The sequence below is a fragment of the Arachis ipaensis genome, chromosome B7 (genome assembly GCF_059453495.1).
Source record: "Arachis ipaensis isolate K30076 ecotype BB chromosome B7, ASM5945349v1, whole genome shotgun sequence".
Taxonomy (NCBI): Eukaryota; Viridiplantae; Streptophyta; class Magnoliopsida; order Fabales; family Fabaceae; genus Arachis; species Arachis ipaensis.
The window spans coordinates 136,076,454-136,089,525 of record NC_142442.1 but is presented as its reverse complement, the minus strand read 5'-3'; the positions used below and the strand labels follow the sequence as shown (position 1 = coordinate 136,089,525).

The 13,072-nt window shown below is 30.9% G+C and overlaps 1 protein-coding gene across 1 annotated transcript; it reads right to left on the bottom strand.

Moving 5' to 3' along the window:
* Nucleotides 1-7,224: 7,224 nt before the first annotated feature.
* Nucleotides 7,225-11,967, bottom strand: LOC148554281 (uncharacterized). The gene is made up of 7 exons (XM_088495071.1): nt 11,837-11,967; nt 8,875-9,107; nt 8,527-8,762; nt 8,209-8,424; nt 7,901-7,993; nt 7,703-7,804; nt 7,225-7,611 (listed from the first exon to the last, which is right to left on the bottom strand). Exons 1-7 carry the CDS (start codon nt 11,965-11,967, stop codon nt 7,225-7,227), a joined length of 1,398 nt encoding a protein of 465 aa, XP_088351197.1.
* Nucleotides 11,968-13,072: the final 1,105 nt, after the last annotated feature.

Genomic DNA, 13,072 nt, shown 5'->3' with positions numbered 1-13,072 from the left:
CTAAACTTGAATATAAAACAGGACACCATTGGATAGATGCACACTTCAGATGGAGATTTTTCAGTGGCGATCACCTACAAATAGCTAGCTGGATGGATAGAACCGAAAGCTTCTATTTGGGACAGGATTTAGAAGTGGCATGGGCCCTAGAAAAATAAAATTTTCATGTGGCTCGTCATATATCAAAGGGTTCCTACAAAGGAAAGGCTGAATAAATTTTTCAGAGGAAGTGGATGTTGCCATCACTATCCAGATAAAGAAGAAAGTATCCTTCATGTTTTTAGAGATTGTCTTAACGTCTCTAGAATTTGGACTCAATTAATTAAACCAGAAGCTATTGAAAATTTTTTTTGTTATCACTTCACTGACTGGATTGAACAATAAGGAAGAGTTAGGAAATGAGATTAATGCAAGTTGGAAGGATCTTTTTTTTACTACTTGCTGGAGGGTTTAGTTTTGGAGAAATCAAGAAATACACAACCAAAACTATCAGAGACCTATAAATACTACGAGTGAAATCATCATACAAGTACAACAGATTAAAGAGGCTTTCAAAATCAACGAGTACCTCGTGGAGCAAGGAAAGAGGATCGAAATACACATAGTTTGGAAACCTCCTCCGGAAGACTGGGTGGCCCTCAATACAGATGGAGCAGCAAAGGGAAACCCAGGGCCAACAATTTGCGGTGGCTCGTTGTGGAATCACCATGGAAAGTGGCTGGGAGGTTTCTTTTACAATATCGGCGTTTGTTCATCCTTCAAAGTTGAACTTTGGGGAATTCACCAAGGACTCAAGTTGGCATGGACCATGGGATTGAAAAGAGTCATCGTTTTATGCGATGTCGCGGCGATTATTGTCGTCATCAATAACGACAAAGACCTCCATAATCATTCCAACCCGCTAGTACGACTCATCGCAAACTGAAAGAAGAAGGATTGGGTACTTTGTTTTAAATACATTTTCAGAGAGGGTAATAAGGTGGCGGGCTGCTTGGCCAGAATAGGCAGAGAAATTGAACCAGCATTAAAATTTTGGGATATACCACCGTAAGAAGCCAAGAAGTATCAAGAATCGTGATTGAAGATAAGAGGGGTATTGCTTTACCCTGTGTAGCTGTGATTTAACTTTCTTTTTTTCTTTTCTGGGCCTTTGGCCCCGACTATCACAAAAAAAAAAGAATTATTGTTATGATTAGTATAATAGGAGTATTTGTCAATAAAAAAAAAATAGTACATCTTGACCTCCTAAAATGATAGATCTTTTTAAGTCTTGTTAAGTATAATATTTATCTAATTCTCTTAAATTAAATAGAATTTAAAAAAAATACGAGAAATAAGATTTTATATGGTGAAAAATCATGACAAGATTGATTGAGAGAAAAAAAAAATTAAAAATCCAATCCTGAAGTGTACGGTGTATAATGTAAGTTAAGTGTGTTAAATATAAGTTGTTTCGTTTGTAAATTATGGATAAATTAAAACAAGATATATTAACTCAATTAATAATTAGGAGGCATTGTAGTTTAATTTGATTGCTTTTTATTGCATAAATGGTGTCTTTTCACTTTCCGTTTTTTTAATTCTAAATAGTTTTAGTTTTTTACTTTTTTCTTAGAAGACTTAAGATTTAGAGTTTATAATTTTAAATTTATTGTTAAAAAATTATTTAATTATTTAATTTGTTTGTGGGTAATACGATTATAATCACAAATTATGCTATTTTAAATTAAATAATTTATATAACAGTGATTTCATTTATTGTTATAAATGAATAAGTCATAATTACTTTTGATTTAGAACTAAATGAGAATAAAATTAGATATTATCTTTTGGACTTTAGATATATTATTTTTTGGCTGTTCTTTTCGTCTCTCTAGCATTACCGTTTTTTTATTTGGACTTTAGGGTTTAATAGGTGTCATGCTCAAATATAAATAATGACGTCAGAGTTTCGGTCTCCAACGTACCAATGCCGCCTCTGCAACTTTTTTTTCATCAAAGAAATTACGATTCAGCCCTATTAGAAATACAGAAGGCTTTGGTTAAGGAATATCAAAGAATCAAACTCTTCCAATCATACTTATGAATTCAGGTACGCTTCTGTTATTTTCTTTCTTAATGATTTATTAACGTAGATAATCTTAGGGTTAAAGAATTTTCTGAAAAAATTTTAATATTTATTATTTAAAATTTAAATTTAAAATAAATAGAATATTTTTTAAAAAATTAATTAATGTATTTTAGTTAAAAATAGTTAGTTTTCTAACATTTTCTTCCTCTTGAAAATTTTTCAGGAAGAATATTTGTCCGAGTAATTATATATATAGTAATCGTTAACTTTTCGGGTTATAACGTTTACGTGGTCCAGGTGACGTAACTGTGAGGATTAAGAACCTTCCTAGGCAGTAGGCACTCTTAGATAATAAATTGATCTTAACTAATCACGAAATTAAACAATAGAAGCTAATTAATTAAAGGAAGCATACACTTATTGAGCATAGTATGCGATTCTTCAGAACCATTTACCTAAGATTCTAAGACATGATCCCGATCCGTTTTGATATGAATAAATATAATTTGGTGAATGGTATCCTACCTTTTTTAAAGTAATATGTAAGTTTTTTTTTTTATGTGTTATATTTTAATTGGGTACTTATTTTAACTTAAATTACTTTAATCTCATGAGAGTTAATAATATCTTAAAAGACGGTGATGGACTGATAGAAAAAAAAATGGAACACCCAATAAAACGGTGATACTTAGGAGGCACAACGACGACGACAAAGGAGTAGGGAGGAGTAAACGCAATTAGAGAGAGTTGGAGTATTTTTTCTGGAAGAATGATTTGGGAAGAGAAAATAAGACACCCAATGAGACGCTTGGGAGGCGTAACGACGACGATGAAGGAGTACAATGGAGAGGAGTAAACGCAACTAGAGAGAGTTAGACTACCTGTTCTGAAAGAATGATTTGGAAAGAAAAAATAAGATGTCCAATGAGACGGTAATGTTTGGGAGGCGTAATAACGACGACAAAGGAGTGGGGAGGAGTAAACACAATTAAAGAGAGTTGGAGTACCTTTTTTAGAAGAATGATTGGGGAAGAGAAAGCGAAACACCAATGAGACAGTGATGCTTGGGAGGCGACGAAAGAATGGAGAAGGTAACTCAGGTTAAAATAAATATCCAATTAAAATGTGACACATCAAAAAAAATAATTTATATATTATTTTAGAGAGTGTAAAATAGCATTTATCATATAACTTTATTTCTTTTATTTTAGTAATAAGACAACAAATCAACGTTACTAAAATTGAAGAATAAAAGAGAAAATTAAAACGTGCATATGCATAATTTTATTTATTGACAATTGGGTATATGCATAGTGATCGTTACAACAAATGAAGTTAATAATAATTAAAAAACGTTGGGATAGAATCAAATATTATAGAAGATATTTTAATTTAAAATATTCTTTTAAGCATATACAATGATTATCGGAAAATAATAAAGCTTTTATTCGATAGCTTAATTAGCACCGACACATGCACCTGCTTAATTGCGGTATTGTATGTCCATACAAATTAGCAGTCCAAAAGTTAGCATAATGTAAAGTTTTTAACTTTTATATATATATATGGACTTCCAATATTATGCTTTGCCCTTTTATATGTAAGTTGATATGCAAATTATTGGTAAACAGATTATATTTAATTACTGTTTCGATTTTGTCATAGCCAATTCCACTAGACAAGATTATTATTAATTATTCGATTCCTATTGCATTAATAATAATATTATCTCTTATATGTTTTACACTTATACTTTCCAATATCTCATGAGAGAAAAATTTGAAAAAAATCTATTTTCCTTTAAATTTTATTTAAAATAGATAAGTTATGGTTCTCAATACTAGAATGAATTAGTTTGTATTAATTCAAAATTAATTATTAGACTAATTTAATTCATAATAAAAAAATTAATTACAAGCGGATAAGTAAAAAATAAACTAGTCGAACTAATTCAGTTGAATTAGTTCAATTTAACAAAATATTATATATATATCACATATTAGTTCAATTCAGAAATAAAATCCAAACCAAAATCGCCTACCATAAAAAGAATGACAAGTGCAAGTAGTACTACTAATTAATATGCCGGCATATATATATATATATATATATATATATATAGAGTTTTAAGTGTACCGGAAATACGGTGTTTCAATTGTTTTAACCGTTAATCTAAATTATAAAAAATATATATAATATATATTAATTGAAATTAACGGTTAAAATAACTGAAACATTAGTGTTCCTAGATACACTTAAAATTTTTCCACTATATATATACTCTGCAGGTTCCACAACTTTAAATAACTGTACGAAAAAAAAAAATGAGATCCCTTCTAATTGTCAACAATGATTTGACTTGCGACGGATGGATACAAGCCAGCAATCTATATATATATATATACCTTTATTGGGTGGAAGAATATGAATATGAATATGATTTCTGTTATTATTCGCTGGAAAATTTAACCAGATTTTGAAATATAAAGAACGATGTCATTATTTATGTTATTTTTTTTATTAATTTAAATTTTGAGGATAAATAATTTTATAAGAGATGCAAACTTAATCATATAATATGCAGCATAACATGTGTTGGTAAGGATTTTTAGATTTTGAACAAAATATTAATTAAGAAAGCTGAAGATGGTTGAAGATTGAACACTGGCCACTAGTTAGTGTAGTTGACAACGGATTCTCAATAATAAATATGTATATTATTATTGGAGATAATAATAATCATAGTAAATTAAAAAAATCAATCATGGAAATTCAATTAACTAATTTGGATTAGTCGAGCGATCAGTTTACTTATTCCTTTAAATAAGTGTCGAAGTTTGAATTTTACTTTATATATGTAATAATCCATTAGTCAATAATAAAATAGATTAATTTCTGGGACTGAGAGATATAATAGGCAAAAAAAAAAAAAAAAAAAACCCATAAAAACTCATTTTATTATATGTATCTTAATCATATATAATACCTAAGTTATTTATATATTAATCATATATATATTATATGTAGAAATAACAATATAGACATATAGTGTTAGAATTGAGATTAGAAAAAGAGATCTAGCTAGAGTGTGGCATGGGTTCCTTTAGCCCCACCATATAGCAAATTGTATTTGTTTTACATTTATTATTTTGCTAAGTGCTTGAATTCATTTCATCCCTCTCGTATGGTGGGATTCCACCAACCTAAACCTGATTGCTTCATGGAATCCAAACACGAAACCACCAACTTTGATTCCCGGGCCATGTCTCTGCTCCAAATTGCACCAATGAATCCAAAAATAATTTCAGCTTAACTTGTAATCTTTTCGTGAATGCACATTATTCGTAGATAAGTGAATATAATAATACCATCATTAATCATTAATTCATTATCATAGATCATCGTAATCATCATGCATTATTATACGTGTTAATGAAAGTACACTAATATTTTTATGCCAAGGAGTGTCATACTACCACAACTTTAATCAAATCTTTATGGTTTGAGCATTTTTAACTAAGTCTGCAATTGTACAAGTTTTTTTTTTTCTAACTAAAGTCTTCTTAGTTAATGCAACGTTACGAAATTTTAGCAATTGAATATTATAAAATGAAAAATACCAGAAGACTATTAGAATTTATTATTTTTAGTTATTAGTTAGTTATTAATGTTTAAACGACTATAATATATGTATACCAAAATCAACCATCAAAGTTAGTTACCAATATAAAATACATGTTAGAATACAAATACACATTAAAAATTTAAACTACATATGTATTTATACACAACTATATTAGTGGTTAATTAATTTTGGTATACCAATAACATTTTTTGATGTTTAAAAGTTTGAACTAAATTATATATGTTATTAAATTATTAAATTAAAAAAAATAGATTAATAACTAAAAATAATAATAAAAAATGATAAATTTTAATGATATTCTAACCATTTTTCTTATAAAATTTTATGAAAAAAGAATCGGGAGGCGGGGGGACTTAATAATGGCATGAAGAGAAAGTATACAGGAGTTTTTTTTTTTTTCCTCAAATAATAGTAATAATAATACTACGTACACAAACATGAAATATATAAGTCACCAAAAAAACATGAAATATATAACTACACGGAACCCATTATACAAAACTTTCTTCTATCCTCTTTAATTTAAACATAGATTGATGCATTTAATCTTTTTATGTCTTAACTTCCTTTTCTGTAAAAGAAAAGTGAAAAAAAAAAAGAGACAAAAATGACAACTCCATAATTTTCCCCCCTCTAGTAGACATACATGTAAGTGTGTGTGTATCATACGTTGAGAAATCCATCAAGCACTTAATTATCAAGAAAGATAATAATACACGTGTACCTATGTTGAGAGTATAGTATGAGATATGGTTTTGAAAGCTAATTCTCTATTCCTAATTAAAAAAAAAAATTCATAAAACCAGGTTTCCAATTTTCATATATACCAACTATCAATTTATCATTATCATCGGATAATTTATATATTTAATCGAAATGAGTTATAAATATATCAGATTGTTCTAAAATTTAACTCATTATAATTTCATCCTCTCATCTATTGTATAAATCGTGGATTCTCATTAAGTTTTAAAATATTATCACTACAACAAACCCGGCAGATGGCGGCGGTTGGAATCACGGATGGCCAGACATTTTGCAACGGTTGGCTGACCGCTGCTAGTAAGGGCGCCGCTAAACCTTTAGCGACGGTTTTTAACAACCGCCGGAATAACCGCTGCAAATCTGTTTTTAGCGTCGAAAACATTTCGCGGCGGTTAGATAACCGCCGCTATTTAATTTTGTTAAAATTTCAGGCTATTGCGTCGTCCTATAGTAACCGCCGCTAAAACTTCAATTTTGTTTTGATTTAAATTGATTATTTGAATTGTGTTTTCATATCACCATCAATATTTAACAAATCTTTTAAATATATAATGTTACGTATAAATTTAACGGATTATGTTTGCAACTACAGTAAAAAAAATAATTGATTTAAAACACAATGAAGTGGAATTCTATTCTGCTCAAAAAAATAATTGACTTATATCACAAACGAAAATAGTTAATAACAAATACTTCTCAAAGTATACTGTTCACAAAGGAAAAAAAATTGCAATTAAGATCCCTATTCTGCTCCACCCCCCAATGACTTAAGCTGTGCATCAATTTCAAGTGGCAAAGTATGTCCTTGCTGTTGGATGATGTATTTCACCAGGTTCTCCATGATCTGTATCTTTGCCTTGTCTTCTGCTTTTTCTGCCTTCAATTCTGTAATCTCCGCCTTTTGTTCTGCTGCCACTTCCTTCAATTCTGTAAGCTCTCTCTGATACTCCTCAATTTGCACTCTAGGGGTCGATTGTGGAGTATTATGAATAATTTCGCTTGGACATGGTCCAAAACCTAACCCCCGAACTCGTCCTGAATGCTCCTTTCCAAGGACTTGCGCAAGTGAATCAGTAACAGAAATCTCCTTCGAGGTTCCACCTTGGCTCTCGATACTCTCAATCGCTTCCTACACACATACCAGAGTTAAGTTTAAGTGTTTTTGAAGTTAGCAACATGAATAGAGTAACACATGTAAATCATTCTTAACCACTACTTACTCCAACAACACGCGCATCATCATTCATATATGAGCCATCCCTTTTTTTATGAGTCATAATAAACATCTCTCCTCTGCTGATGCGTCTTTGCTGTTTTTTCTCCTACAACCACATAAAAAATTTGCCCAATCATACATCTTACAAAAGAATATAACAAAGCAAAAATATATGTATCAAACATAATACACACATAATTACCTCTTCATCCCTTAGCTTTGCTGTTGTCTTAGAGCCCCCAGTGTGTGTATATAGTTGCTTCGACCGATTCTGAGAATTTTGTTTGCACATTTTCTATACATAAATACACAAATACAGTTTATCATGCAATTAATTGTATAAAGTAATGATGCCTTCATAGTGTCACAGATTTTATTTTTTAATCTTTGAAACTAATTCGAGAGATTTTTGGCTTTTTAATTATACCACTTTCTATAAATATTTTATTCAGGTATAAAAAATGTTAAAAACTGCAACATTAAATGGAGTACCAATTTAATATTACTTACCTTTGTAGATTCTTTCAAACAATAGTTAATGAACCATCTCCATTGTTGTGCATCTATTCCTGATGGGTTACGCTTGGCATTTACTTCGAAACTCTCTTTCTCGTCGTAAACCTTGTGAAACAAGTGGTTTCTTGCTTCTTTCCAGTTTTTTCCCAACCTTTTAATCATTACCCGCTTTATTTTTCCCTTGTCATCCTCCTCATACAGGAAGGTGCGCTAAAAGTTTGAGACACAATGTGATGCACGTCCACAAATGGAAAAGTAAGAATTTGATCTGATTTTAATTAACATAATAAATTCTAAATTTTAATATCATACCTTAATTGTCTCATATGCATGTTCCTTTAAAGCTTTGTCCATTGTCTTCCAACTGTCTTCATTGATGGGAAAATGTTGAAAGTCAGCACCCAGATTCCCTAGAAACCCACTCAATAATCCAGCTGCTTGACCGATCGGTTGCAACTCTTCATTAAACTCCAAAATGATTTTTCTGCTAGGTGGAAGAACTATGGCCTCTCTGACGCTCAAACTCATCGTTCTTGTGATGCCATCATCTAAGAAACAAAATAGAAGGATTAATTGCATTAGTGTTACCTTTAAATAAAAAAAAAAACAAAGTCCATCCAATTATGATTAAACAATGCAGACCAATGACAGATATTTTACCGCTTACAACAACATTCCAATAATCCGTATCCTTGCGACCGTTGGACTTGTTCCGGGGTACAGCTTCTTCTTCAGCATATAAGTCATCAACGTAATCATCCCATGAGTCAACCTCATCAGCCTCGGGATCATAATCTTCATCCTCCGAAGAACTTTCGGCAGTCTCAGCAACATGTTCAGTGCCAGCGTTGGAGATACAGTTGTACCGCAGTTTCTTAGGCATATTTTCAAACCTTCAAGCAAACTACTAACACTTATTAGAGAATAAAAACCTACCAAAAGCCAATGATACAAATGTAATTAATTTAAAAATTCAGTGTAACTACACAGATTACATGCTTTAAATAAAAATCACATCTATTATTGAAATTTTGCATATTAAAATGTCACCATAGATTTTACAACACGACAACCGTAGAAGGGAGCACACAAGATGAGCTTCCTAACAAGATTTTAAATCGGATGAGAAGTGCTTGAGAAAAAAATATAATCAAAGATTGCAAACAAAGGTAGTTAAGGAAGGATTGTGATTTGGAGCACACCATTTATGATATGTTATTCACAGTTTTCTGAATATGTGTGTGTTCAAACATAAGTAAATTTCTTAGTAAATGGGTCTCACCGTATTTAAACAAGCATCCAGCAATACAGCAAACTCTCTATCTATCCTCTCTTCCTCGCTTTCTGCAAAGTATATATTCATGTGAATTTTGATGTCACAGGAAAAGAAGAAGTTCGCTAATTGATTTTTCATTCAAACCAGGTGATTCCTATGGTGCCTAAAAGGTGATGTCTAGTTTGCAAAAAAACTTTTAAAAATATTTAATCATAAAAAAAAAATAAGTCATTTTTAAATAGCTAAAATTTAATCTGAAAAATAAATTTGGTAAAATTTAGCCCCCATAGAATTCACCTTGAATCTAATTTTCTGTCAGAGGAACACTAATTCAATAAAAAAAAAAAACCACATACAAATTTTTGCAAAGTCTTCTTAACGAGAAAGAGAGTATATAAACTTAGAAAGAGCAATTTCACACAGTCAGCAAAGTACTATCAGAATTACTAAGAATAAAGTAGTCTAATCCACTATTCTATCTATCCATTCAAGAGATAAGCAACGTGCAAGGTAATTCTAACAACCATATCCTCATAATATTTTGTACCACTTATGGGATGTTACAATGGAAGTGTACAGATTATAGAAACTAAACTAAAAGCAGAGCACTTTTCTATCAGTACATTTGGTATCTTTGACATTATCACAAACAGTTGGTGGAATAAGACTTAACATGCATCAAAATCCAAATTTTTTTACATAATAGAAGACACCACAACTTTTTTACACAAACAATTGGAAGAATAAGGCTTAATATGCATCAAAATCAAAAACCAAACTTTCCCTCATGCCAAGCAGCTAACTTCGAGACAATGAGAATTGTTAAGAGTCATGAGAGATCACCATTGCTAGCAAAAGAAAGGCCGAAAGAAAGTTCGATGGGGAGCCCTGTTCTCTAACCATCCAATTGGTCATAGTCTGCCAATAGGGCTAAATAAGAAGCACCTAAGGATTTTCTGCTTCATTAAGATACTTAGTTTTTTTTTACATTAGGACTCTCTTTAGGCAGTCCCGTGAAAGAAGTTCTCCCTCAAGGGGAGTTATTCTTCTTTCATAAGAAAGCCCCTTTATTAGCCCAGTAAAATTGAGTACCTTCAACCTCCTTGGGTCAATTGAAACAAATATTAAATAATTTATTAAAAATAAAGTAAATATATTTAATATTAATCAAACTGTAAATTTTGTTCTTTCTTTTCATTTTTTCTGGTTTATTCTAAGTGAAGGAATCCTTTAACAAAGCTCAATAGTTGACTGAAACTAATTAAGTAAAATTAAAAAATGCAGTTCAATCAAAGGTAACGTTAAACAGGTACAAGCTTTCAGCAATTTGAATGTGTGCACAAAATGTTGTGATTATCCAAGACCCTATGAATGTAACATCAGGCGTAGTATAACTCCTCATAGACTTAGTCAATATACAGCAAATTTTTTAAGCACTCTTATTTTATTAAATAAAACAATAATGATAGAAGTTTCATTGGATACATTGACAAGTTAAGTGTTATGGAATAACTCACCAAAAAAAAGCAAAGGAGTGATGTCTACCAGGACCACACCAACCGAAGAAAATAGAAGAAATCAAGTCAACAAAACATGATTTCAAGTCAACAAAACAGGATTTCAAGCTGTAACAGAGGATGAGCAAGGAAAGCATAAGCAGGCAAAGCAGAATATATAGCAGATTCTGGCGCAACGTCTCCGAAATAAAATGCTGCTTGCGCCCCCAAAATAGGCGTATGAATGTGACGAGAAAAACTGACCTTTTAATTAAACAAACTACATTGTGTCCTTTAATTTAATAGTTGGATTGCAGTGTGACCTATTTCACTACATTTACAATTAATTGATTTATGATTAGTAGGATCTAAGTTCGAAGAAGCCTATTATAAACACATGCTAATTTGAAATTAGCATTAATTTATACATACTTTAACTATTTCTTTTATAGTTATGCCTGAATACAAACATAGAAGTTCTTATACTAAAAGGAAAAATTCATTTTCAAGATTGTTCACCTCATTAAATATATTATTAAACTAAACTTTTTCTAACGTAAAACAAGTGATATGGTTGATGTTCCCTTAACATGAAACGTATTTGTGAAAATAAACTTATTAGAATATATCACAAATTAAAATACAGGCAAACTCAATTTAATTACTAACGGAAAACTCTATATTTTATGAAAGACAACATTTTTGTATTACGAGGGTCAAGAAATTAGCGAGAAATTAAGTAGTCCGTACTCTGTTAGCCTGTAAAAAGTTATAACGTCCGAATATCGAAGTTAATATAAATGTTACAAGATGGCGGCGGTTCGACTGTAACCGCCGCTAAACAGCAAACAGTGGATCAGCATCTTCCGCCGATTGTGTACAATTAGCGGCGGTTACCAAAAAAACCGCCGCTAAAAGACAAACGACTACCAACACCCAGAGCAGCCGCCGCTTCAACCGCCGCAAAATACCCGCCGCCATCTGTCGGGTTTGTTGTAGTGTATGTAAAACACTAAAAATACCACGACTTATGTGCTGAAATTGTCATAGGCTACACATGTATAAATCGTGGGATATTCTTGGATTTCGAATCCAGAAGAATGAAACCAATATAATTACCACAATTTACAGCAGCTAAACGTTAAACCCATTGGATAATCACAATTTAGGTTCAGACCTATGAAAACTCAAAAGAAACCAACGATTAAGTTAATGTATTAAAATATTTTGATGGTATAAATAGCTCGGACCAGCATGTGAGCTTAATAGAATGAAGAAATGGGTGATAGTTTTTTAGCGTTTATTTACTGTAAGGGAGATATTAAATTATTAAAAAGACTAGAAAAGGTGTCATTTTTACTAACAAGAAGAAGTCATCTACTATATTTATCCGACCGTCGATGACGCTTGCAAAGTTACAAAATAATATTTTATAGAAAAATAAGATATATGAAAAAAGAAAATGGGTCAATTACTATACAGAATTTCAAGGCTAAAAAATTTAGATATAAAAATAGTAAGAGTGATATATTTTAATATGGTAATTTTTTTGTGTTTTTTAAAACGGTAGAAAGTACATAAATCGGACCGTTCGATTTGTATTTAAAAAATTAAAAAAATTTGGGATGTCCGATTTATGTACCTTAAATTTTTAAATTTTTTTTAACACAAATCGAACGGTCCGATCTCTGTACTTCTAATAAATCGGACGGTCCGATTTCTATTTCTCTAATTAAACGGTTCCACATTCAAGAATAACACTTCAGCAATCCACATTTTAAAAAAACACCACTACTATCCCAATATCAAAAACAAAAAAGTGGAATTCCAATTGCAATTGGGTAAGGATTTTTATGTGAAGTTCAATTCACCACAAGAAACATGTTAAGTATTGTCGTATTTATCATTTAATTTTTTAATATATTCGACAGTAATTAATTTATCGTCAGATTTACTATCAAAAACAATCAGATGGTATAAATCTCACCGGTAAATACTTATCGTTGGATTTATTTTATTCGTCGCTAATTATCATCGGATTTTACGACGGATTACCAGTTCAGGAAATTAATTAGTTACCATTGGA

Bases quoted from the DNA above. Each gene is read 5' to 3' on its own strand.
- LOC148554281 (XM_088495071.1), bottom strand. From the start codon at position 11,967: ATGGCGGCGGGTATTTTGCGGCGGTTGAAGCGGCGGCTGCTCTGGGTG. The intron at 9,108-11,836 runs GTTTGCTGTTTA...GTTTGCTTGAAG, and splicing joins GCGGAAGATGCTGATCCACT to GTTTGAAAATATGCCTAAGA. The intron at 7,994-8,208 runs GTAAGTAATATT...ATTTATGTATAG, and splicing joins GTTTGAAAGAATCTACAAAG to AAAATGTGCAAACAAAATTC.